At 38.8% G+C, this 26662-nt stretch overlaps 1 protein-coding gene across 1 annotated transcript in view; it reads left to right on the top strand.

Annotated features, from left to right (window-relative positions):
• Positions 1–26662, top strand: part of LOC128666929 (oocyte zinc finger protein XlCOF8.4) — a 249673-nt gene that overhangs the window by 156113 nt on the left and 66898 nt on the right. The window contains exon 8 of the mRNA XM_053721749.1: positions 16833–16925. Coding sequence (XP_053577724.1) covers positions 16833–16925 — 93 coding nt within the window. The remainder of the gene's footprint in view (positions 1–16832; positions 16926–26662) is intronic.

Here is a 26662-nt window from a genome sequence, read left to right as displayed (position 1 = left end):
CCTACCCCGCCGCTATCTATCTTACCTACCCCCTAAAGTGAGCCCCTACCCCGCCGCCATCTACCTTACCTACCCCCTAAAGTGAGCCCCTACCCCGCCGCCATCTATCTTACCTACCCCCTAAAGTGAGCCCCTTACACCACCGCCATCTATTTTAAAAATATTAACCCCTAATTTAATCCCCCTACACCGCCGCCAGCTATATTAACTATATTAACCCTAATTATATTAGGGTTAATATAGTTAATATAGTTATTATATTATATATATTAACTATATTAACCCTAATTATATTAGGGTTAATATAGTTAATATCGTTATTATATTATATATATATTAAGTATAATAACCCTATCTAACTCTAACATCCCTAACTAAATTCTTATTAAAATAGATCTAATTAATATTAATATTATTAATTAAAATATTCCTATTTAAATCTAAATACTTACCTATAAAATAAACCCTAAGATAGCTACAATGTAATTAATAATTACATTGTAGCTATTTTAGGGTTTATATTTATTTTACAGGTAACTTGGTATTTATTTTAACTAGGTACAATAGCTATTAAATAGTTAATAACTATTTAATAGCTACTTAGTTAAAATAATGACCAATTTACCTGTAAAATAAATCCTAACCTAAGTTACAAATACACCTACACTATCAATAAATTAAATAAACTACAAATATCTAAACTAAAATACAATAAAATAATCTAAACTAAATTACAAAAAATAAAAAAAATATTACAAGATTTTTAAGCTAATTACATCTATTCTAAGCCCCCTAATAAAATAATAAAGCCCCCCAAACTTAAAAATTTTCCCTACCCTATTCTAAATTTAAAAAGTTCACAGTTCTTTTACCTTACCAGCCTTTAAAAGGGCCTTTTGCGGGGCATGCCCCAAAGAAAACAGCTCTTTTGCCTGTAAAAAAAAAAACACAATACCACCACCCACATACCCCTATTCTAAACCCACCCAAACCCCCCTTAAAAAAACCTAACACTACTCCCCTGAAGATCTCCCTACCTTGTCTTCACCCAGCCGGGCAGAACTCTTCATCCGATCCGGGCGATGTCCAATCAAGCGGCAGTGAAGTCTTCTTCCATCCGGGCGATGTCTTCAATCAAGCGGCAGGGAAGTCTTCTTCCATCCGGCGATGTCTTCAATCAAGCGGCAGTGAAGTCTTCTTCCATCCGGGCGATGTCTTCAATCAAGCGGCAGTGAAGTCTTCTTCCATCCGGCGATGTCTTCAAGCAAAGCGGCATTTTCAATCTTCTTTCTTCGCTCCTCCGCCGCGGAGCATCCATCCTGCACGAAGACTGAACTAGGAATGAGGTACCTTTAAATGACGTCATCCAAGATGGCGTCCGTCGAATTCCGATTGGCTGATAGGATTCTATCAGCCAATCGGAATTAAGGTAGAAAAATCTGATTGGCTGATTGAATCAGCCAATCAGATTCAAATTCAATCCGATTGGCTGAACCAATAATTGGTAATTATTTTAACTAGGTAGATAGACATTGCGCATGCGTTAGGTGTTAGGTTTATTTAGCAGGTAGTTTAGGAAGTTACGGGGCTCCAATAGACAGCATAAGGCTTACTACGGCTGCATTTTGTAGCCAGGTGAAAATGGAGTAAGATTTCTCCATTTTTGCCACGTAAGTCCTTACGCTGTATATTGGATACCAAACTGCGCTGGTTTGGTATACCTGCCTATGGCCCAAAAAACTACGGCCGAAGGCAGAAATATACGAGCGTAACTTCTAGGTTACGCCGTATATGTGATACCAAACCAGCGCAAATTTCGGCGTCGCCGGCTTTTGCGGGCGACGCTGCATATCGGATTGGGCCCAACCTTTGCTGTAGTGCTATTTGCCTCCTCCAGCTGGCCAGGAGTGATATTCCCACTAGTAATTGATGATTCCGTGGACTCACCATATCCGGAAATAAATAAATTTATCAGGTAAGCATAAATTATGTTTCTTTCATGTAATTGGCTATGAGCTAGTGACGTATGGAATATACAATCCTACCAGGAGGGTCAAAGTTTCCCAAACCTCAAAATGCCTATAAATACACCCCTCACCAAACCCATATTTCATTTTTTGCAAACGTTGCCTCCTATGGAGGTGGTGAAGTAAGTTTGTGCTTAGATTCTACGTTGATATGTGCTTCTCAGCATTTTGAAGACCGATTCCTCTCAGAGTACAGTGAATGTCAGAGGGATGTGAAGGGAGTATCACCTATTGAATGCAATGGTTTTCCTCACGGGAGATCTATTTCATAGGTTCTCTGTTATCGGCCTTAGAGATTCATCTCCTACCTCCCTTATTCAGATTGACGATATACTCTCATATTCCATTACCTCTACTGATAACTGTTTCAGTACTGGTTTGGCTATCTGCTATATGTGGATGTGTGTCTTTCGGTAAGTATGTTTTCATTACTTAAGACACTCTCAGCTATGGTTTGGCAATTGACGTGATATGTGCTCTAGTCACAGGTAGGGGGCGCTAGTCTCAAAAGATTGGCCACAAATAGGGCTAATCATAAAGAGATAACAGCTATATAATAGCTAGATGCAATATTATCCTATTGAGGTTATACAGTGTTATCCTATTGAGAATATATAATAGCTATCTACGGTAATTGACCATAGGTAATTTTGCTATAATTCATAATAACAATCTGTGGTGATGGTACGTTGTTATGCAGTATGATAACTAAGAATTATAATACAGATTGTATATACGATACCATAATCTACTAAGAGATTCATATATAAACAATCATAAAAGTCCTCTTTGTAAATAAGAATGGATTAGTGTCCAGGATTGCTGCCTCCTCTCCACTGGCGGATCCAGGTATACTAGACAAAATATATAAAAAGAACAGAGGGGCGCCTCATGTGTAGTATCATCAAGATAAAGAGTTAAATTCAAATCAGAAGCCAAATGTGTACTCACATATCCCAGGAGCACACTTATGTGCTGGTAGTGACAGGCTGTAGATTTGGACAGGTGTAACAGCTCACCCACAACCAAAGAAGTTTCTTGATAGTAATGAACTGGAAAAACAATAAGAAGGAATGCACTACATGTGCGGATCATCCAGGATACAGTGGCAATAATTTTAATATGTTTCCACAAATGGGTACTCACATTTAGGGCAAGCACACCAATGTGCTGGTAGAAACGGGCTGGCAATTTGGAGAGGTATGTCAGCTCACCTCTTGTACTCCCAGCTGAAATCTGTGTCCAGAGTGTAGCAACTCCACAAAAAGGTGATGAGGTGTATAAGGCAGGTAGGATAATAGGATGAATATGTCCACTCAAAATGGTGATAGAATAAAAACAATTTTTATTTTAAAAACAGGATTTATAAAATAACACCGTAATGTTAAAAGAGTGGACCCAGGGTGGTCTCAGTGACCCCCTTTGACATGCAACGCGTTTCTCGGTTAAACAACCGTTTCCTCAGGCATATGATTATCATATGGTTTGGCAATTTATGTATTAATATAAAGTTCTAAATATATGTATTGTACTTATATTTGCCATAAGTCAGGTTTATGTATATTTCCTTTTGCAGACTGTCAGTTTCATATTTGGGAAAAGCATTTTTTAGGAAAAAAAAAATCTTACCTGGGGTATAGTCTTTTTTCAAATTGACTGTTTTTCATTAAATTTCACGGGCAAGATTAGGCTTGCGAGGGCGCAAAATGCAAAAGTATATTGCGTCATTCTTGGCGTGAGATTTTTTGGTGCAAAGTTACGTTCAATGACGCAAGATTCGTCATTTCTGGTGTCTTAGTCGACGCTGAGTTCCTTTCACAAGGTTGCGTCTTCATTGACGCGAGTGTGTCACTTCCGGATGTTAGCACCAAAACATTTTCTGTTTGCGTTGTGCGTCATACTTGGCGCCAAATATTTTCATTATTTTAAACCCCATTGCTATATGCCTCTTGCCTTTTTCTCTATCAGAGGGCTATGCTGTTTGCATTTTTTCCCATTCCTGAAACTGCCATATAAGGAAATTGATAATTTTGCTTTATATGTTGTTTTTTCTCTTACATTTGCAAGATGTCTCAATCTGATCCTGTCTCAGAAATCACTGTTGGAACCATGCTGCCTGATAACAGTTCTACTAAAGCTAAGTGCATTTGTTGTAAACTTGTGGAGGTTATATCTCCAGCTGTGGTTTGTAATAGTTGTTATGATAAGCTTTTACATGCAGAGAATGTGTCCATCAGTAATAGTACATTGCCTGTTGTTCCTTCAACATCTAATGTACAAGATATACCTGTAAATTTAAAAGATTTTATTACTGATTCAATTCAGAAGGCTTTGTCTGCCATCCCACCTTCTAATAAACATAAAAGGTCTTTTAAAACTTCTCATAAAGTTGATGAAATTTCAAATGACCGACAGCATAATGAATTATCCTCCTCTGATGAAGATATATCTGATTCAGAATATCCTTCCTCAGATGTTGACACTGACAAATCTACTTATTTATTTAAAATGGAGTATATTCGTTCTTTGTTAAAAGAAGTGTTGATTACATTGGATATTGAGGAAACTAGTCCTCTTGATGTTAAAACTAGTAAACATTTAAATTCTGTTTATAAACCTCCTGTGGTTACTCCAGAGGTTTTTCCAGTTCCTGATGCTATTTCTGATATGATTTCCAAGGAATGGAATAGACCTGATACTTCTTTTATTCCTTCTTCAAGGTTTAAAAAATTGTATCCTTTGCCAGCAGTTAGATTGGAGTTTTGGGAAAAGATCCCTAAAGTTGATGGGGCTATTTCTACTCTTGCTAAACGTACTACTATTCCTATGGAAGATAGTACTTCTTTTAAAGATCCTTTAGATATGAAACTTGAATCTTATCTAAGGAAAGCCTATTTATATTCTGGTCATCTTCTCAGGCCTGAAGTTTCTTTGGCTGATGTTGCAGCTGCATCAACTTTTTGGTTGGAAAGTTTAGCTCAACAGGAAATAGATCCTGATTTGTCTAGTATTGTTCGCTTGCTTCAACATGCTAATCATTTTATTTGTGATGCTATTTTTTATATCATCAAATTTGATGTTAAATCTATGTCTTTAGCTATTTTAGCTAGAAGAGCTTTGTGGCTTAAATCTTGGACTGCTGACATGGTATCTAAGTCTAGATTACTATCTCTTTCTTTCCAAGGTAATAAGTTATTTGGTTCTCAGTTGGATTCGATTATTTCAACTGTCACTGGGGGAAAGGGAGTTTTTTTTGCCTCAGGATAAAAGACCTAAGGGTAAATCTAAAGCTTCTAACAGTTTTTGTTCCTTTCGACAAAATAAGGAACAGAAACCTAATCCTTCCCCCAAAGATTCTGGTTCCAACTGGAAACCTTCTTCAAGTTGGAATAAATCCAAGCCGTTTAAGAAACCAAAGCCAGCTCCCAAGTCTGCATGAAGGTGCGCCCTCATTCCAGCTCAGCTGGTAGGGGGCAGATTAAGATTTTTCAAAGATATTTGGGCAAACTCTGTCCAAAATCAATGGATTCAGAGTATTGTCTCTCACGGGTATCAAATAGTAAATTCAGAGTAAGACCTCCTGTGAGAAGATATTTTCTCTCACGCATCCCAGCAAATCCAGTAAAGGCTCAGGCTTTCCTGAAGTGTGTTTCAGACCTGGAGCTTTAAGGGGTAATCATACCAGTTCCATTTCAGGAACAGGGTCTGGGGTTTTATTCAAATCTATTAATTGTCTCAAAGAAAGAAAATTAATTCAGGCCAGTTCTGGATCTGAAAATTTTGAATCGTTATGTAAGAGTGCCAACTTTCAAAATGGTGACTATAAGGACTATTCTGCCTTTTGTTCAGCTAGGGCATTATATGTCCACAATAGACTTACAGGATGCATATCTTCATATTCCGATTCATCCAGATCATTATCAGTTTCTGAGATTCTCTTTTCTAGACAAGCATTACCAATTTGTCGCTCTTCCTTTTGTCCTAGCGACAGCTCCAAGAATCTTTTCAAAGGTTCTCGGTGCCCTATTCTCTGTAATCAGAGAACAGGGTATTGCGGTGTTTCCTTATTTGGACGATATCTTGGTACTAGCTCAGTCTTTACATTCTGCAGAATCTCACATGAATCAACTAGTGTTGTTTCTTCGAAGACATGGTTGGAGGATCAATTTACCAAAAAGTTCTTTGATTCTTCAGACAAGGGTCATCTTTTTAGGTTTCCAGATAGATTCAGTGTCCATGACTCTGTCTCTAACAGACAAGTGACGATTCAAATTGGTTTTGGCTTGTCGAAACCTTCAGTCTCTATCATTCCCTTCAGTAGCTATGTGCATGGAAGTTTTAGGTCTCATGACTGCAGCATCGGACGCGATCCCCTTTGCTTGTTTTCACACGAGACCTCTTCAGCTTTCTATGCTGAACCAGTGGTGCAGGGATTATACAAAGATATCACAATTAATATCCTTAAATCCCGATGTTCGACTATCGTATAGTTCAAGGGGCCTCTTTTGTTCGTCCAACCTGGACTGTGATCGCAACAGATGCAAGTCTTTCAGGTTGGGGAGCTGTCTGGGGATCTCTGACAGCACAAGGGGTTTGGAAATCTCAAGAGGCGAGATTACCAATCAATATTTTTGAACTCCGTGCTATTTTCAGGGCTCTTCAGGTTTGGCCTCTGTTGAAGAGAGAACCATTCATTTGTTTTCAGACAGACAATATCACAACTGTGGCATATGTCAATCATCAGGGTGGGGCTCACAGTCCCCAAGCTATGAAAGAAGTATCTCGAATACTTGCTTGGGCGGAATCCAGCTCCTGTCTAATTTCTGCAGTTCATATCCCAGGTATAGACAATTGGGAAGAGGATTATCTCAGCTGTCAGACTTTTCATCCGAGGGAGTGGTCTCTCCATCCAGATGTGTTTTCTCAGATTGTTCAGATGTGGGGTCTTCCAGAAATAGATCTAATGGCTTCTCATCTAAACAAGAAACTTCCCAGGTACCTGTCCAGGTCCAGGGATCCTCAGGCGGAAGCAGTGGATGCGTTGTCAGTTTCTTGGTGTTACCAACCTACTTATATTTTCCTGCCTCTAGTTCTTCTTCCAAGAGTGATCTCCAAAATCATCATGGAACAGTAGTTTGTGTTGCTGGTAGCTCCAGCATGGCCTCACAGGTTTTGTTATGCGGATCTTGTTCGGATGTCTAGTTGCCAACCTTGGCCACTTCCATTAAGGCCAGACCTTCTGTTTCAAGGTCCGTTTTTCCATCAGGATCTCAAATCATTAAATTTAAAGGTATGGAAATTGAACGCCTAGTGCTTAGTCATAGAGGTTTCTCTGACTAAGTGATTAATACTATGTTACAGGCGCGTACATTTGTTTCTAGAAAGATTTATTATCGAGTTTGGAAGACTTATATTTCATGGTGTTCTTCTCATAAATTCTCTTGGCATTCTTTTAGAATTCCTAGAATTTTACAGTTTCTTCAGGATGGTTTGGATAAGGGTTTGTCTGCAAGTTCCTTGAAGGGACAAATCTCTGCTCTTTCTGTTTTATTTCACAGAAAGATTGCTAAGCTTCCTGATATTCACTGTTTTGTACAGGCTTTGGTCCGTATTAAGCCTGTCATTAAATTAAAACCTTGGAGTCTTAATTTGGTTTTGAAGGCATTACAAGTTCCTCCGTTTGAGCCTATGCATTCTTTGGACATTAAACTACTTTCTCGGAAAGTGTTGTTCCTTTTGGCCATCTCTGCTACAAGAGTTTCTGAATTATCACAATATCACAACTGTGGCATATGTCAATCATCAGGGTGGGACTTACAGTCCCCAAGCTATGAAAGAAGTATCTTGAATACTTGGGCGGAAACCAGCTCCTGTCTAATTTCTTTCTTGTGAATCTCCTTTTCTGATTTTTCATCAGGATAAGGAGGTTTTGCGGACTTCATTTAAATTCTTACCTAAGGTTGTGAATTCTAACAACATTAATAGAGAAATTGTTGTTCCTTCTTTGTGTCCTAATCCTAAGAATTCTGTGGAGAGATCCTTACAATCTTTGGATGCGGTAAGAGCTTTGAAATATTATGTTGAAGCTACTAAAGATTTCAGGAAGACTTCTAGTCTATTTGTTATCTTTCCTGGTTCTAGGAAAGGTCAGAAGGCTTCTGCCGTTTCCTTGGCATCTTGGTTAAAGCTTTTGATTCATCAAGCTTATTTGGAGTCGGGTCAAGCCCCGCCTCAGAGAATTACAGCTCATTCTACTAGATCAGTCTCTACTTTGTGGGCTTTTATGAATGAAGCTTCAGTTGATCAAATTTTCAAAGCAGCAACTTGGTCTTCTTTGCATACATTTACTAAATTCTACAGTTTTGATGTATTTGCTTCTTCGGAAGCAGTTTTTGGTAGAAAAGTTCTTCAGGCAGCTGTTTCAGTTTGATTTTTCTGCTTATGTTTTAAGTTTTTCTTTCATTTATGAGAAAAAACTTATTTTTTTGGTTGTGGATTTAATTTTTTTCAGCGGAAAATGGCTGTTTTTATTTTTTATTTTTTTTGAAAATATTTTTTATTGAGGATTAAGCATTACAACAGATGTCACAGCGTAGGTGACTAACAAATTCGGCTGTTTTTATTTTATCCCTCCCTCTCTAGTGACTCTTGTGTGGAGTTCCACATCTTGGGTATTGCTATCCCATATGTCACTAGCTCATGGACTCTTGCCAATTACATGAAAGAAAATGTAATTTATGTGAGAACTTACCTGATGAATTCATTTCTTTCATATTGGCAAGAGTCCATGAGGCCCACCCTTTTTATGGTGGTTATGATTTTTTTGTATAAAGCACCATTATTTCCAAATTCCTTTGTTGATGCTTTTTACTCCTTTCTTTATCACCCCACTACTTGGCTATTCATTAAATTGAATTGTGGGTGTGGTGAGGGGTGTATTTATAGGCATTTTGAGGTTTGGGAAACTTTGCCCCTCCTGGTAGGATTGTATATCCCATATGTCACTAGCTCATGGACTCTTGTCAATATGAAAGAAATTAAAGGGCCATAATACCCAAATGTTTAAACACTTGAAAGTGATGCAGCATAGCTGTAAAAAGCTGATTAGAAAATATCACCTGAACATCTCTATGTAAAAAAGAAAGATATTTTACCTCAAAAGTTCCTCAGTAGCCACCTCCCATTGTAAAGGATTTCTAAGCAGCATATTAGTATGTCTGTCCCGGGACAACTGAAAGGATGAGCTTCGTGCACTCTCATATTATTTCACCAATCAGGTAAAGGAAGCTTACTATGAAATCTCATGAGAGTTAAGTCAAATCTCATGAGATCACAGTAAAAGAGTTCATGACCTCAGCACTGCTGATGCTGATTGGCTGCTGTTCATTTTTTTTATTTTTTTACCTGCAGCTGGGAGCAGCTGAGTATAACTTTTTACACAGAACTTACTCTGCTGAGCTGAGGAGATTGTGAGGTAAAATATCTTCCTTTTTTACATAGAGATGCTCAGGTGATATTTTCCTGTCAGCTTTTTACAGTTATACTGCATCAGTTTCAAGTGATTTAGCATATGAGTATTATGTCCCTTTAATTTATCAGGTAAGTTCTTACATAAATTATGTTTTTTTCTCCTTACGGCCAGCCAATGCAGATCTTGCAGTGATTTACACATTATGCTTGGTTGATTGACATTTTTGGAGTTGTGCATGCGCTATTTGCACTCACTAACGGGAGCACGCTTCTGGAATGAGGTGTACAGCTAGTGGGACCTCTGTACACATCATGGATTTGCCAAAGGAAATGATGATGGGGCGGAGCTTGGGAGCACAGCGGACCATGATATAAATAAAAAAAATAACATAAAGTGCAAGTATAATATATTTTAAAAAACATAGGCCTAGATTTGGAGTTTGGCGTTAGCCGTGAGGCTCCTAACGCTGGTTTTAGGCTAACTCCGGTATTTGGAGTCACTCAAAATAGGGTCTAACGCTCACTTTTCAGCCGCGACTTTTCCATACCGCAGATCCCCTTACGTCAATTGCGTATCCTATCTTTTCAATGGGATCTTCCTAACTCCGGTATTTAGAGTCGTGGCTGAAGTGAGCGTTAGACATCTAACGACAAAACTCCAGCCGCAGGAAAAAAGTCAGTAGTTAAGAGCTTTCTGGGCTAACGCCGGTTCATAAAGCTCTTAACTACTGTGCTCTAAAGTACACTAACACCCATAAACTACCTATGTACCCCTAAACTGAGGCCCCCCCACATCGCCGCCACTCGATTAAATTTTTTTAACCCCTAATCTGCCGACCGCCACCTACGTTATACTTATGTACCCCTAATCTGCTGCCCCTAACACCGCCGACCCCTGTATTATATTTATTAACCCCTAATCTGCCCCACACAACGTCGCCGCCAACTACCTACAATAATTAACCCCTAATCTGCCGACCGCAAAGCGCTGCTACTTAAATTATCCTTATGTACCCCTAATCTGCTGCCCCTAACACCGCCGACCCCTGTATTATATTTATTAACCCCTAATCTGCCCCCCACAACGTCGCCGCCAGCTACCTACAATAATTAACCCCTAATCTGCCGACCGCAAAGCGCCGCCACCTACATTATAGCTATGTACCCCTAATCTGCTGCCCCTAACACCGCCGACCCCTATATTATATTTATTAACCCCTAATCTGCCCCCCTCAACGTCGCCTCCACCTGCCTACACTTATTAACCCCTAATCTGCCGAGCGGACCTGAGCGCTACTATAATAAAGTTATTAACCCCTAATCCGCCTCACTAACCCTATAATAAATAGTATTAACCCCTAATCTGCCCTCCCTAACATCGCCGACACCTAACTTCAATTATTAACCCCTAATCTGCCGACCGGAGCTCACCGCTATTCTAATAAATGTATTAACCCCTAAAGCTAAGTCTAACCCTAACACTAACACCCCCCTAAGTTAAATATAATTTTAATCTAACGAAATTAATTAACTCTTATTAAATAAATTATTCCTATTTAAAGCTAAATACTTACCTGTAAAATAAATCCTAATATAGCTACAATATAAATTATAATTACATTGTAGCTATTTTAGGATTAATATTTATTTTACAGGCAACTTTGTAATTATTTTAACCAGGTACAATAGCTATTAAATAGTTAAGAACTATTTAATAGTTACCTAGTTAAAATAAGTACAAAATTACCTGTAAAATAAATCCTAACCTAAGTTACAATTAAACCTAACACTATACTATCATTAAATTAATTAAATAAAATACCTACAATTACCTACAATTAAACCTAACACTACACTATCAATAAATAAATTAAATACAATTCCTACAAATAACTACAATGAAATAAACTATCTAAAGTACAAAAAATAAAAAAGAACTAAGTTACAAAAAATAAAAAAATATTTACAAACATAAGAAAAATATTACAACAATTTTAAAATAATTACACCTACTCTAAGCCCCCTAATAAAATAACAAAGACCCCCAAAATAACAAAATGCCCTACCCTATTCTAAATTACTACATTTCAAAGCTCTTTTACCTTACCAGCCCTGAACAGGGCCCTTTGCGGGGCATGCCCCAAGAAATTCAGCTCTTTTGCCTGTAAAAAAAAACATACAATACCCCCCCCCCAACATTACAACCCACCACCCACATACCCCTAATCTAACCCAAACCCCCCTTAAATAAACCTAACACTAAGCCCCTGAAGATCTTCCTACCTTGTCTTCACCCTACCAGGTTCACCGATCCGTCCTGAAGAGCTCCTCCGATGTCCTGATCCAAGCCCAAGCGGGGGGCTGAAGAGGTCCATGATCCGGCTGAAGTCTTCATCCAAGCGGGAGCTGAAGAGGTCCATGATCCGGATGAAGTCTTCATCCAAGCGGGAGCTGAAGAGGTCCATGATCCGGATGAAGTCTTCTATCAACGGCATCTTCAATCTTCTTTCTTCCGGATCCAACTTGCAGACCTCCGACGCGGAACATCCTCTTCTCCCGACGCCTACTAGCCGAATGACGGTTCCTTTAAGGGACGTCATCCAAGATGGCGTCCCTCGAATTCCGATTGGCTGATAGGATTGTATCAGCCAATCGGAATTAAGGTAGGAATATTCTGATTGGCTGATGGAATCAGCCAATCAGAATCAAGATCAATCCGATTGGCTGATCCAATCAGCCAATCAGATTGAGCTCGCATTCTATTGGCTGATCGGAACAGCCAATAGAATGCAAGCTCAATCTGATTGGCTGATCGAATCAGCCAATCGGATTGAACTTGATTCAGAATATTCCTACCTTAATTCCGATTGGCTGATAGAATCCTATCAGCCAATCGGAATTCGAGGGACGCCATCTTGGATGACGTCCCTTAAAGGAACCGTCATTCGGCTAGTAGGCGTCGGGAGAAGAGGATGTTCCGCGTCGGAGGTCTGCAAGATGGATCCGGAAGAAAGAAGATTGAAGATGCCGTTGATAGAAGACTTCATCCGGATCATGGACCTCTTCAGATCCCGCTTGGATGAAGACTTCATCCGGATCATGGACCTCTTCAGCTCCCGCTTGGATGAAGACTTCAGCCGGATCATGGACCTCTTCAGCCCCCCGCTTGGGCTTGGATCAGGACATCGGAGGAGCTCTTCAGGACGGATCGGTGAACCTGGTAGGGTGAAGACAAGGTAGGAAGATCTTCAGGGGCTTAGTGTTAGGTTTATTTAAGGGGGGTTTGGGTTAGATTAGGGGTATGTGGGTGGTGGGTTGTAATGTTGGGGGGGGGTATTGTATGTTTTTTTTTACAGGCAAAAGAGCTGAATTTCTGGGGGCATGCCCCGCAAAGGGCCCTGTTCAGGGCTGGTAAGGTAAAAGAGCTTTGAAATGTAGTAATTTAGAAAAGGGTAGGGCATTTTGTTATTTTGGGGGTCTTTGTTATTTTATTAGGGGGCTTAGAGTAGGTGTAATTATTTTAAAATTGTTGTAATATTTTTCTTATGTTTGTAAATATTTTTTTATTTTTTGTAACTTAGTTCTTTTTTATTTTTTGTACTTTAGATAGTTTATTTCATTGTAGTTATTTGTAGGAATTGTATTTAATTTATTTATTGATAGTGTAGTGTTAGGTTTAATTGTAGGTAATTGTAGGTATTTTATTTAATTAATTTAATGATAGTATAGTGTTAGGTTTAATTGTAACTTAGGTTAGGATTTATTTTACAGGTAATTTTGTTATTATTTTAACTAGGTAACTATTAAATAGTTCTTAACTATTTAATAGCTATTGTACCTGGTTAAAATAATTACAAAGTTGCCTGTAAAATAAATATTAATCCTAAAATAGCTACAATGTAATTATAATTTATATTGTAGCTATATTAGGATTTATTTTACAGGTAAGTATTTAGCTTTAAATAGGAATAATTTATTTAATAAGAGTTAATTTATTTCGTTAGAATAAAATTATATTTAACTTAGGGGGGTGTTAGTGTTAGGGTTAGACTTAGCTTTAGGGGTTAATACATTTATTAGAATAGCGGTGAGCTCCGGTCGGCAGATTAGGGGTTAATGTTTGAAGTTAGGTGTCGGCGATGTTAGGGAGGGCAGATTAGGGGTTAATACTATTTATTATAGGGTTAGTGAGGCGGATTAGGGGTTAATAACTTTATTATAATAGCGGTGCGGTCCGGTCGGCAGATTAGGGGTTAATAAGTGTAGGCAGGTGGAGGCGACGTTGTGGGGGGCAGATTAGGGGTTAATAAATATAATATAGGGGTCGGCAGTGTTAGGGGCAGCAGATTAGGGGTACATAAGGATAATGTAAGTAGCGGCGGTTTACGGAGCGGCAGATTAGGGGTTAAAAATAACATGCAGGGGTCAGCGATAGCGGGGGCGGCAGATTAGGGGTTAATAAGTGTAAGGTTAGGGGTGTTTAGACTCGGGGTACATGTTAGGGTGTTAGGTGCAGACGTAGGAAGTGTTTCCCCATAGGATACAATGGGCTGCGTTAGGAGCTGAACGCGGCTTTTTTGCAGGTGTTAGGTTTTTTTTCAGCACAAACAGCCCCATTGTTTCCTATGGGGGAATCGTGCACGAGCACGTTTTTGAGGCTGGCCGCTTGCGTAAGCAACTCTGGTATCGAGAGTTGAAGCTGCGTTAAAAATGCTCTACGCTCCTTTTTTGGAGCCTAACGCAGCCTTTTTGTGGACTCTCAATACCAGAGTTATTTTTATGGTGCGGCCAGAAAAAAGCCGGCGTTAGCTACGCGGGTCGTTACCGACAAAACTCCAAATCTAGGCCATAGCGTTTTAACGTTTATGTATATGGATGTGAGTTATGATGTCCCCAATAATGAGTGTTTACCGTCACTTTAAGACAAATTTGTTAGATTTTGTTTGGGACAAAATCTAGGGACCAACCTAAAAATTTAAAAGCCAAAACTGTTTGGAAAGGCAAATTTTGCATTGAGTTGGGCGTAACCCTACATTTCTCCATGTGACTGAGAGATACGTACTTTACAATATAGTGTTCCATAAAACAAGCAGATTTGACTGAACAGGGTTTTTCTTGGGCGTGTCTGAAGTCTCAAGTTTTTCTCAAAAAATACAATGCACTTATTGTACTGATAGAAGGTGACATGTATGTGACCCTAGAAGTGAATACATGCTAAAAGTATGCTCAAAACACTATTTACTGGCCTAACTTCTGCCCATTCAAAACTGCCTGCCCCTTTAAGTTTACCTGAACCTCTTAACCCCACACCCCTTTAAGACAACCTGACCCTCCCTTCCCATCCCCTGTCCCTTTTAAGACTATCTTCCCTGCCCATTTAAGACTTTTCCTTCTATACCCTATTAATTTATGACTACCTGACCCCTGTTACTTTAAGAGTCTATGAGCCCTAAGACTCCCTGACCCCTAAACTAGTGTTTCTTTCAACTGCAGTCCTCAGGGCACACCAACCGGACAGATTTTTAGGATCTCTGAACTACTGCACAAATAAAATTAACACCTGATTAGTAACCGTGGTTACTAACCTGCTCTGCCATCAGCTATTTCACCTGTGCTTTCATAAAAATCACCTGAGCAGTACTCAGGGGTTTAACACATAACATTGCCAATTAACCAATGCTAATATGTCATGCTCTAACAAATTAAAGCATTTTATATTTGCTATAAAATGCCCAGTCAATCAGTAATTTGTATGTATTACATTTGTATGCTAATGATACTCAGATCTACCTATCCAGCGCTGCACTCCCTCCTTCTGTCCTTTCTCACATTAGTGTCTGCTTATCTGGCATTTCTTCTTGGATGGCCTCTCACCACCTAAAAATCAACATGACCAAGACTGAGCTCTCCTTCTTCTCCCCCCCCCCCCCTCTAATTCTACCCCGGTTTCTAACTTCTCAATCACTCTTGGTGACACCACTATCTCTGCATCACCCCAAGTCCACAGCCTAGGAGTTACACTTGACTCCAATCTGTCCTTCATACCCCACATCCAATTGCTCTCTTCATCCTGTCGCAACCACCTAAGAAATATCTCCAAAATTCGTCAGTTTCTGAGTGCGGAAACTACTAAACAGCTAATCCACTCCCTGGTCATTTCCCGACTTGACTACTGTAGTAACTTACTAACTGGCCTCCCTCTCTCCCACCTCTCTCCCCTTCAATCCATCCTAAATGCCTCTGCTAGGCTAATCCATCTCTCCCGACGCTCTGTATCTGCTGCACCTCTCTGCGAGTCCCTTCACTGGCTCCCCATTCACAGCAGAATTTAATTCAAAATTCTCACCCTGACCTACAAAGCCCTTACCAATGCAGCCCCCCTACCTGTCCTCACTCATCAACAAATATACTCCAGCCCGCCCCCTAGGATCCAACAATGACCTGCTCCTTACATCTTCTACCATCACCTCTTCCCATTCTAGACTACAGGGCTTCTCTCGTGCGGCACCAACCATCTGGAACACACTTCCTCGAGCTATCGGACTGTCCCCTAACCTTTCCTCCTTTAAACGCTCCCTAAAGACCTTCTTGTTCAGGGAAGCCTATCACCAAATTAGTAACTCCCCTTATCATGAGCTGCCCTCATCTAACTCCACACTAACATCATTCTCACCTTTGCTGTCCCCACCTCCTGTTTCTCATCCTCCTACCCATTTAGACTGTATGTTCCCACGGGAACAGGGCCCTCAATTCCCCCTGTATTTGTTTGATAAACTTTGTCTGGTGTCTTTTATATTTTATTGTACTGTACTTTTATCTTTGTACCCATGGACAGCGCTGCGGAATCTGTTGGCGCTTAATACATAAATAATAATAATAAAGTACTGCTCAGGTGATCACAATTAATTAAAATGAAAGTTGAGGAGGAAACAGACTTAATTCTTCATATCTGTCTATGAAATACATCTTAATTAATATAAATAAATATATATATATATATATATATATATATATATATATATATATATATATATATATATATATCTGCATCTAACAGTTTTTCCACAGATATCAGAGTGGAACAATAAATATTTGATTGATGTAATATGGTGTGTTGTGCCCTTCATCTATTGATAACCTGTTTGTGGTTTTTATAATTAGAACCATATGGGTTGTGCAGGATTAGGGTTCATCTGAATCCCTTCTCTTTTTCCTTATTTAACTAATATTGAACCCTACGTACACCAGAGAATTCTCTGACCCCAATATTTATTAATTCCCTTTGGTTAGCTGGTATTATTTCTCTTTTTAAATATATATATTTCTAAATAACAGATCTCCATGAAGATTATTCAAAATGTAGGAATGAAGAGGATGATGACGAGTATGATCATCAGCAGATGGAAACCACTTTAGTCTGTTGTTCAGGTGAGTGATAAACAGTTTTGATACAGTGAATAAAATGATTACATTATCTTGGCTCACCTAGTTAGTACTCGCCAGTGAGATCACCTGTCCAGTAGGGGAATGGACATAAGTGATCACTTCCCTGCATCTGCTTTTTAGACTCTCATCCTCAGCCAGGAGAAGTAATAAACCAACCAAATGCTTTCTATTTAGTGTTAAATCGACAGTAAATGCCTTTTAATTACAAGACATTTCTGTTGACTTTTGTTGTCTTGCTGTAGAATAACACATAAGCCAAGTCAAAACATTTTCAATACAAATTAACAAAATAACAGCTAAACTTTACACACCACTTGCCTTATTTAGAGGAACAAATCCAAGCCTTAGTCTGCAGATAAAGTCATTTTATTAGAATGAATCTGCTGAGGTCAGTTAGAGACAGTTATGAAATTAGCAGGGCTGCCCTTGAGAAGTCTTCAGTATGCATATCTGGTCCTGAGAATTAGAAAATGTATGTGAAAAGGGGGCAAAATAAAAAATGAAAGTAAAGCACAAGGTTGTTTTACTACAGATAAACATTTTATATTAAAATCTCAAGGTAAAAAAACACACAAAGTGATGATGTTCTTGGGGGTTTTTTCCCCTTTTTTTGTCTTCTCTTGCAGTTTGTCTAGACACATACAAGCGTGTTTACACAAGAGATATTATATTACTCTATATCACATGTGCAGTTTTAAATAATGTAATTGGTGCACAGAAGGGGCTATATAATAAGCAAGTCACGTGTACTATGGATTCTAGTTGGTCAGAAACTAATAATATTGTTAAATAATTATATTGAAACAGAATTTGACGGTAGATAAACGTCCATCAAATCTACCCATATTACATGTTACTTTTTTCTTAGGATAGCCATAAGGCTATCCTAAGAAAAAAGTGTCCCAGGCGTTTTGAGTTCCTTTACAGTCTTTGTGTTTACCACTTCAATTGGAAGTTTATTCCATTAATCCACCAACCTATCAGTGTTGTTTCTATGTATAGGTTTGGTGCAATATTTCACGTGTTAAAAAAAATCTTGCTTTTAACAAAAAATTTCACTTGTACTCTTATTTTAGTGCTATTTATATATTTTTCCATTAATCACCAATATATTTAGGAGAAACAGTGATGTCTCTCTGGATAATAAATTTAAACCAGCCCATCATTGGCAATAATTGACTTTCAAAATTTAGCAAAACAAATCACAGAGATGATGACCCCTCAATTCAACCAACTGAGGACATTAACAGTGCAGTCAGATAAAACCTGACATACTGAATCTTCTATACATCAGCTGCTCCTAACCATCCTCAACATCTGAAACCATAGACCATCACAATCCCTCTCTCTAAAGAGTGGCTTCCGACTTGATGGCATTGGGCCGAGAGGGCCCTACGTAAATGGCGGACATATCAGAAGCTATGGAGCAACTGACCACAGACGAAAGATTCGCCAGACAAGAGGCTATATGGCTGAGATTCATGCAAAAATGCTGGCCCGGTTCAGTGCTAGAAGCTGCTGAACTACCAACCCAGCATGTGCGTGAAGGGAATTTGAGCAGCACAGTGTATAATACGAGGAAGAACCGCGTGATCCAAACACCGACTACACAGATGCAGTTGGATTGCCGTCTGCCCACTCAGCTGGCATGGTAGTACTTACATGTGAAAGAGTAACCCTCCGGCAAGGCCTCTCTTACATAAACCCCACAGCTCAACCCGACAGCATGGAACCGAGGATTATCACTTCCTCATCGCAAAGCGTACAAACTGCTGACCGAACACATCTCACTAAGGCCCTAGACCCTCCGGTCAATACAATCATCTCGGAGGTAGTATTCACAGGGAGATTAGAAGATGCCGTGAATTTGTCACAACCCCCTCCCATTATAGAGCTGCATGTTTTTTGAACCCCCTTGCACACTGGGGGCTGTGAGATGGAAGCCTGTATCATCTAACTTGAGGGCAATCACAGGGACTAACCTAGCAATGACTTCTGGGATATTTGTTATAGCTAACTTAGAGGAATGGACTTTCACAACCGGGTATGAGCAAGCGGGAGGCCTGCTCTGTAAAGCCAATTATCTTGGACACAAGGTACTGATCGGTTCCTCCACTATCACTCCAGCGCTGCAAGCAGAGGCTAACATTAGAATTGTTGACACCCCAGTATTCCGTGCTACAAACACATCATCACGTCGGAAACGTTTATACCTCAACCCCAACCAAATGCCTATAAAAAAGAGCTGGACAGTGGGGGTTAATCTTTAAAAGTTATCATATAACTTAATAATTTAATGTTCAAATTGTTTGCTTAGACCTCAAACGTTTCTTTTACTTTTAACATTACTTAATTTTTAATTTCCTGTTATGTTCATTTAAGTTTCAAATGTGCTTTCTTTATATTGCACATTGCAGAACAAACTCACTCTGCAATTCAACTTGCGGGATTTACTAATTAGCCACATAGACTCAATGTACCTCATTATATAATAGCGCACATTAGCACACCGCCAATACATATTATCCCCAGAATATCTCCCAGGCTATACTTCTTTAATGGTTAATATAAGAACAGATTCTTTACATAACATATGATGCCTTATAGAATGGAAATCATGATGCCTTATCCTACATGGAAATCGACCTATGCCTACATATTACAAATCTCCACAAGTGGCTAACACCTTTTTTCATTGCAGTCTGATCACCTAGCTCAATTGTCACTTATGACAACCCAGTATGTAATCACACCTGTGGATATGTGGTTGGGGAGCAATCTTACATTTTTGCTTTCCCTTATCTTAAAATCCCTACGTTTAAAAGAATACTTATGTACTAGTAATCCAAAAGTGATTACAATAGATTATTTTAAGGGACCAAAAGAGGACAGTTTGTTTGCAAGTGCTTTATCACAACAGGCATAATTAACTTTTATGTAATCTATCCTATGTAACCTGTTTATTCATTATGTATGTCCTATTAAAAATAAAATATAAAAAGTGTATATTCAGTGCACTAAAGGAGCTAAATTTAAACAAAAAAATTAGACTGATATATATTATGATAACTATAATTCATCATGAATTGATGAACTTGAGGACAGGTCATCCCGCTATAACATAAGAGTTATAGGCCTGCCTGAATAACCTGAATACCAAGACTGTTGTTTTACCTACGGAGCTAGGAATACAGAGGCAGAACAATCCCATCCTTGTAGAAAGAGCCCATAGAATCAGAGAGAGCAGGGGAGAGACAAGGGTAGGAAAAGAACTGTGATAATTCATTCAATACCCAAACTTTCAAGATAAGGTTAACATTCTTAGACAATATAAAAAAATTGCCATCTTTGAAGCTTGGGGGAGACACAATTTTACTTTTACAAACTATTTCATCAGATACTTCTAATAAACTACACCAAATGTCCCCAATCTGTTCACAACTTATAAATATGGGTATGCAGGCCACAGTTTTAAAGATATTTGGTGATTACATAACCCAGATCAGGAACTGTTCACCTGCAAATCTTAGACTCACAAAGCGTTCTGCCAGATAGATTTTTTTTTCCCCCTTGTAAACAAAATGTTGGATTTTGAGTTATGCGTATATTTCCCTTAATATTCAGTATAAGAGTAACCTGGAGAATGGAAATAATAACTTCTTTTTCCCCAGATACCTGCTACATAACATTAAATTCCGAAATTGGATGAGAGGAAAGTGGAGAGGAAAGAGTTTTATTATAGCTACAGTCCATATGTAAATAAAATTGAAATCTTCTGGGAGACAGTGAACGCCTTTTTTTAGGGAAGAGAATAAGGCCTTTTCTTTCATGTAATTAGCAAGAGTCCATGAGCTAGTGACGTATGGGATATACATTCCTACCAGGAGGGGCAAAGTTTCCCAAACCTCAAAATGCCTATAAATACACCCCTCACCACACCCACAAATCAGTTTTACAAACTTTGCCTCCTATGGAGGTGGTGAAGTAAGTTTGTGCTAGATTCTACGTTGATATGCGCTCCGCAGCAGGTTGGAGCCCGGTTTTCCTCTCAGCGTGTAGTGAATGTCAGAGGGATGTGAGGAGAGTATTGCCTATTTGAATTCAATGATCTCCTTCTACGGGGTCTATTTCATAGGTTCTCTGTTATCGGTCGTAGAGATTCATCTCTTACCTCCCTTTTCAGATCGACGATATACTCTTATTTATATACCATTACCTCTGCTGATTTTCGTTTCAGTACTGGTTTGGCTTTCTACAACATGTAGATGAGTGTCCTGGGGTAAGTAAATCTTATTTTCTGTGACACTCTAAGCTATGGTTGGGCACTTTTTTATAAAGTTCTAAATATATGTATTCAAACATTTATTTGCCTTGACTCAGGATGTTCAACATTCCTTATTTCAGACAGTCAGTTTCATATTTGGGATAATGCATATGAATAATCAATTTTTTTCTTACCTTAAAAATTTGACTTTTTCCCTGTGGGCTGTTAGGCTCGCGGGGGCTGAAAATGCTTAATTTTATTGCGTCATTCTTGGCGCTGACTTTTTCGGCGCAAAAAAAAAAAAAAAAAAATTCTGTTTCCGGCGTCATACGTGTCGCCGGAAGTTGCGTCATTTTTTACGTTCTTTTGCGCCAAAAGTGTCGGCGTTCCGGATGCGGCGTCATTTTAAAAAAATATGGGCGTCACTATTGTCTCCACATTATTTAAGTCTCATTTTTTTTTTATTTTTTTTTATTTTTTTACTGTAAATATTTAATTTTTTTTTTTTTTTTTTTTTCAAAAGAGCTTTATTCAAGTATAATAAACATACAAAAAATAAAAAGCGATCTTACAACCAGAGGATTGTTAATGTACAAAACAAAACAACTTGAACAGCTTGTCGCAGTCTATTAAATTACAACTTAAATCAGTGCATAAAAGGTAAGTTTACATATAGCCAATGATGTCTCACTGAATCCCTAACTGTGATAGCCAGTCTACTACCATAATTTTATATTCATTTTTCATTGTATACCCCATCGGGTTGCACATTATATCACTACTAAGAATGGTGTAGGGTATAAGTCCATGAGATTTTAATCCAGTCCAGGTTCAGTGAACTTAGGTTTCTATTGCATTAAACCTTAAAAAATCTAGAAGAATCTACAGATCCTAACAAGTTTTCCACCGTGAGGGCCACTCCACATTACTGTTCTGGGTACTATCAACACATCTTCTAATACATATATATTACATATTATGCACTATCTTACATGCTTTCAATAAATATCAATTGCCAGCCACCTCTAAACCATACATATATTGCTCCCATAGAAATAACATATCATGATACAAAGTTAAATTTCCTATTTTAAGATAATGTAACCTTTCTAGTATTAAGGTGTGCTTCACCAAGTCACGCCAATCGCTAAGTGTAGGTGCATTTATTTTCTTCCAGGCTCTGGCTATGAGCCTTTTTGCTGCATTAATTTGTATTTGATAAAGGTTTCTCCTAATCTTACAAGTGATCTCTATACTAGCATTAAACAAAACACCTTCTGGTGACAAGGTCCGATCAATACCAATCGTTTTACAGATCTGATTATGTATTTGTATCCAAAATGCGTGTATTGTTCTGCATTCCCACCATATGTGATACATAGTACCTTCCTGCCCGCAACCCCTCCAACATTTGCCGCTAGCATTCTTAAACATGTGTTTTAACTTGCCCGGTGTTAAGTACCACCTAGTGAGGGTTTTGATATTGGTTTCAAGTGCTGATGATGAGTGTGCTGATTTGGCTGTTGTCTGAAACCATGTATCCCACTGTTTACAAGTAAAACTTCTGCCCATCTCAGCCTCCCATTTAGATATGTAATTCGGTTTGGTCGGAAGGCTTGACCTAAGGACCATTCTATACATTGTGGAGATCACCCCCTTAGGGCGATGGTGTGAGATGCAAAGGTTTTCAAATACCGTGAGCGGCCTGATCAAGTCTTGCTTGCTTTTGTGCATAGCTAGATAATGGCGTATCTGATGGTATCTCAACCAGGACTGAAAAAAAGAGTAGCCTTGTGTTAGTAGGGTTTCTCTCTGTGCTAATCTTCCTTTTTCTAATAACAGATATATAGGGATATAATCCTGTAGTTTTGATGCTTGATCTACCCTTAATTTCATTCCCGACCAGCCATGTAGGAATTCCTCATTTGGGTCAAGTATTGTTAGAGGGGAGTAGGTGGTTGTTATGTGTTTGTGTTTGTTGCGTAATTTTAACCAATCGGACCAGGTTTCCTTGATTATTGGAAAAGCTTCCATTTTTTCTATAGGTGGTTTTTGAGGGGCCCAGCACATCCCACCTATGTGTGGGACTCCTAACAGTTGGGATTCTAGATGGACATTTCTCTTATAAGCGTTATCCCCCTGTCTGCACCATTCTACTACTTTGTTTGCGGCAATTGCCAATTTATAAAAGTGCAAATTAGGAACCCCCAATCCCCCCTCTACTCTGTGTCTATAAAGCGTAGTCTTAGCTAGGCGTGGGGGTTTCTTATCCCAAATATAAGTATCTATAATCACTTGTAGCTTGTTGATGTCTGCTGACACTCCAGATATGGGCAGTGCTTGCATGACATATAATGCTTTGGGTAATAATGTCATCTTGGCAGCGGCAATTCTGCCCAGCCAAGAAATGTGTTTTTTCGGTAACCAAGAAGATACCAAATGTTCGAATTCCCCCAACAATCGGCCATAATTTAGTTTCCTTAGGGAGATAGGATCTTGTGTCAAGAATATCCCCAAATATTTTAATGCTTGACTCTGAATTTTATAGGGGAACATATGTTTAATTTCTAATATTTCTGATTCTGCGAGATTTATCGGGTATAATTCCGATTTGTTAATATTTATCAAGAAATTTGATACTGCCCCAAATGTCTCCAGTTCACTTTGGATGTGCGGGAGAGAGAGTAGTGGGTCAGCTATGGTCAGGAGAATATCATCAGCGAACATTGCTAATTTATAAGATTGGTCTTGTATAGTAATACCTTTTATTCCCGAATGTTCACGTAGTTTTGTGGCCAATGGTTCTAATGATAGTATAAAGAGGATGGGGGAGAGCGGGCAGCCCTGCCTCGTCCCATTCCTGATTTCGAGGTGTTCAGACAGAGTCCCATTGACTCGTATCTGGGCCGATGGGGTAGAATATAGGGCGAAAATTTTGGAGATAAATGTTTTGGGGAAGCCGAATCTTTGAAGAGTTGTTAATAAAAAGGTCCAATCTAATCTATCAAATGCTTTTTCAGCATCAGTTGATAGATAAATTGCAGGAATTTTAAATTTTTTAATGTAGTCCAATAGGTTTATTACTTTCCCAATATTATCTTTAGCCTCCCTCTCTGGAACAAAGCCTACCTGATCGTGGTGTATTAGATTCGGGAGAACTTTATTTATCCTATTTGCTATTATTTTGGAGTATAGTTTGATATCTACATTTAACAAGGAGATTGGCCTGAAATTAGCTGGGGTCTCTGGTTTTTTGCCGGGTTTAGGGAGTACTGAAATATGGGCCTGTAGCATTGTGTCAGGGAAAACTACAGTGTCAGATATTTGATTGAAAAGGGTAAGTAAGTGTGGGATGAGCTGGGTCCTGAAGACCTTATAATACCTATTACTGAGACCATCTGGTCCTGGGGCTTTATCCGGTTTTAATTCTTTAATAGCTTCTATTATCTCCTTACTGGAGATCTGTGCTTCCATTATCCTACATTCATCTTCTGTGAGTTTAGGGAGATTTATACCTTCTAAATATTTTTCACACTCTGACTGATGGTTATTTGGTGACCTATTGGGGAACAAATTATAAAGTCTGTGGTAGAACTTCCTGAAGGATTCCCCAATGGATTTTGTGTCCTCAATATCAGTATTATGTGGTGATTTGAGCGAGTGAATGTAGGAGTTTGTGCGTTGCTGCTTTAGTGTTCTAGCTAATAGCTTCCCCGATCTATTTCCCTCACCATAATATTTTTGTTGTATGTGCAATTGACTTCTCTGTGTTTCGAGTTGCAAGTGTTTATTTAGGTTTTCTCTTTTAAGTTGTAGAATCTTAGCTAGTTCCTGATCCCTAGGGTGTAATTTCAATGACATATCAGCCTCAGATACTTCTTGTGCCAATTTAACATATTCTGCAAGAGTTTGTTTACGTTTATATGCTTGTAATTTGATAAATTCGCCTCTGATATAAGCTTTATGAGCTTCCCATACTGTCGCGGGGCTGACATCTGGTGTGTTATTAATAAGAAAATAGTTATCTAGAAACTCCACGAATGATTCTATCACTTTTGAGTCAGCCAGCAGCGTATTGTCGAGACGCCATGTAAAGGGTTTGATGGGGGCAGAAGGCCATGCCATCACACATTCCACCAAAGAGTGGTCTGACCATGTTGTATGTTTGATATTTACATGTTTAACTAATGAGAGTGCAAGATGGTCTACTAGAATGTAGTCCAATCTTGAGTAACTTTTTTGTGGGTTCGAAAAAAAGGTGTAGTCTCTAGTTTGCGGGTGAGTGTAACGCCATGTGTCATGTAGTTGCAGGGCTCTAATATCTTTCCAAATAGAATGAAGCATTTTTTGGTTCTGCCGAACATGGGGGTTAGAGCTGTCTAGGACAGGGTCGAGAGGAGTGTTAAGATCTCCAGCTGCTATTAGAGGGCCTTTGGCAAGAACTGTAATTCTATCTGAGATCTGTGAAACAAAACGGTCCTGTCTCACATTGGGAGCATATAAATTGACAATAGTCACAGGCCTACCAAACATCAGACCCATAATTCCCAAGAATCTCCCTTCCTTATCCTTATCTATTTTTTGGGGTTTAAATGGGATTGATTTGTGTACCAAAATGCTGACCCCATTAATTTTTTTATTGGAGTTCGTGCTGTGAAAATGTTGCGGATATTGAGTTGAAAAAAACCTGGGTATCATACTCGCCTTAAAATGTGTTTCCTGTAGTAGGAGGATTTTCCCTCCTCTCCTATACAAGTCTCTAATAGCCATATTCCGCTTTCTAGGGCAATTGAAACCTTTTACGTTTTGAGTAATTATATGTATATTGGGTGTATTAGTTTCTGTCATCTAGAGAGTTGAAGCTATTTGTTGATAGTCCCAGGGTAAGTGGCAGTATTGTATATAATTCACATTGATATTTAACCCAGAATACATATCTAAGAATAAGGTGGCCCTCACGGCAGCAACTAAAAAAATAATAAGCAAAACAAAATTCAAGCAAAATAAGTATTGCACAACTGGTGTGAATGAAAAAACCTATAACTAGCATTCTTTTATGGGGAGAATACAAAACCCCTGTTTGGGCATAAGATAGATATTACCTCAGGCTTGCACCGTGGTGCATCTTGGGTATTGCTTGGTGAGTGCGCCTATAAACATTTGGACATAAGATATGCTACATCTCGCTTTGCAAGTTAAACAGTATTTGCCTCTAGACATTACATTCAAATAAATACGTGATTCCTACCATTACAGCATTCAAATATTTACTTTACTATGTGATTTCTATTTTAGGTCAAAGGCAATTATCATATCTTATTTACAAGGTACGTCTCACCTCTCTTCATCCTCCAGAGCTCTCGTCTGTCATTCAGTATGACCATACCCCAACAGAGTGCCATCCGTGAGATCATCCCACCCCGGCCCACTCCACTTTTAAATCACAGAGCGGGCC

Source organism: Bombina bombina, chromosome 7 (genome assembly GCF_027579735.1).
Source record: "Bombina bombina isolate aBomBom1 chromosome 7, aBomBom1.pri, whole genome shotgun sequence".
Classification (NCBI taxonomy): domain Eukaryota; kingdom Metazoa; phylum Chordata; class Amphibia; order Anura; family Bombinatoridae; genus Bombina; species Bombina bombina.
The sequence above is the reverse complement of the archived record's forward strand: the minus strand, read 5'-3'. Positions and strand labels throughout refer to the sequence as shown.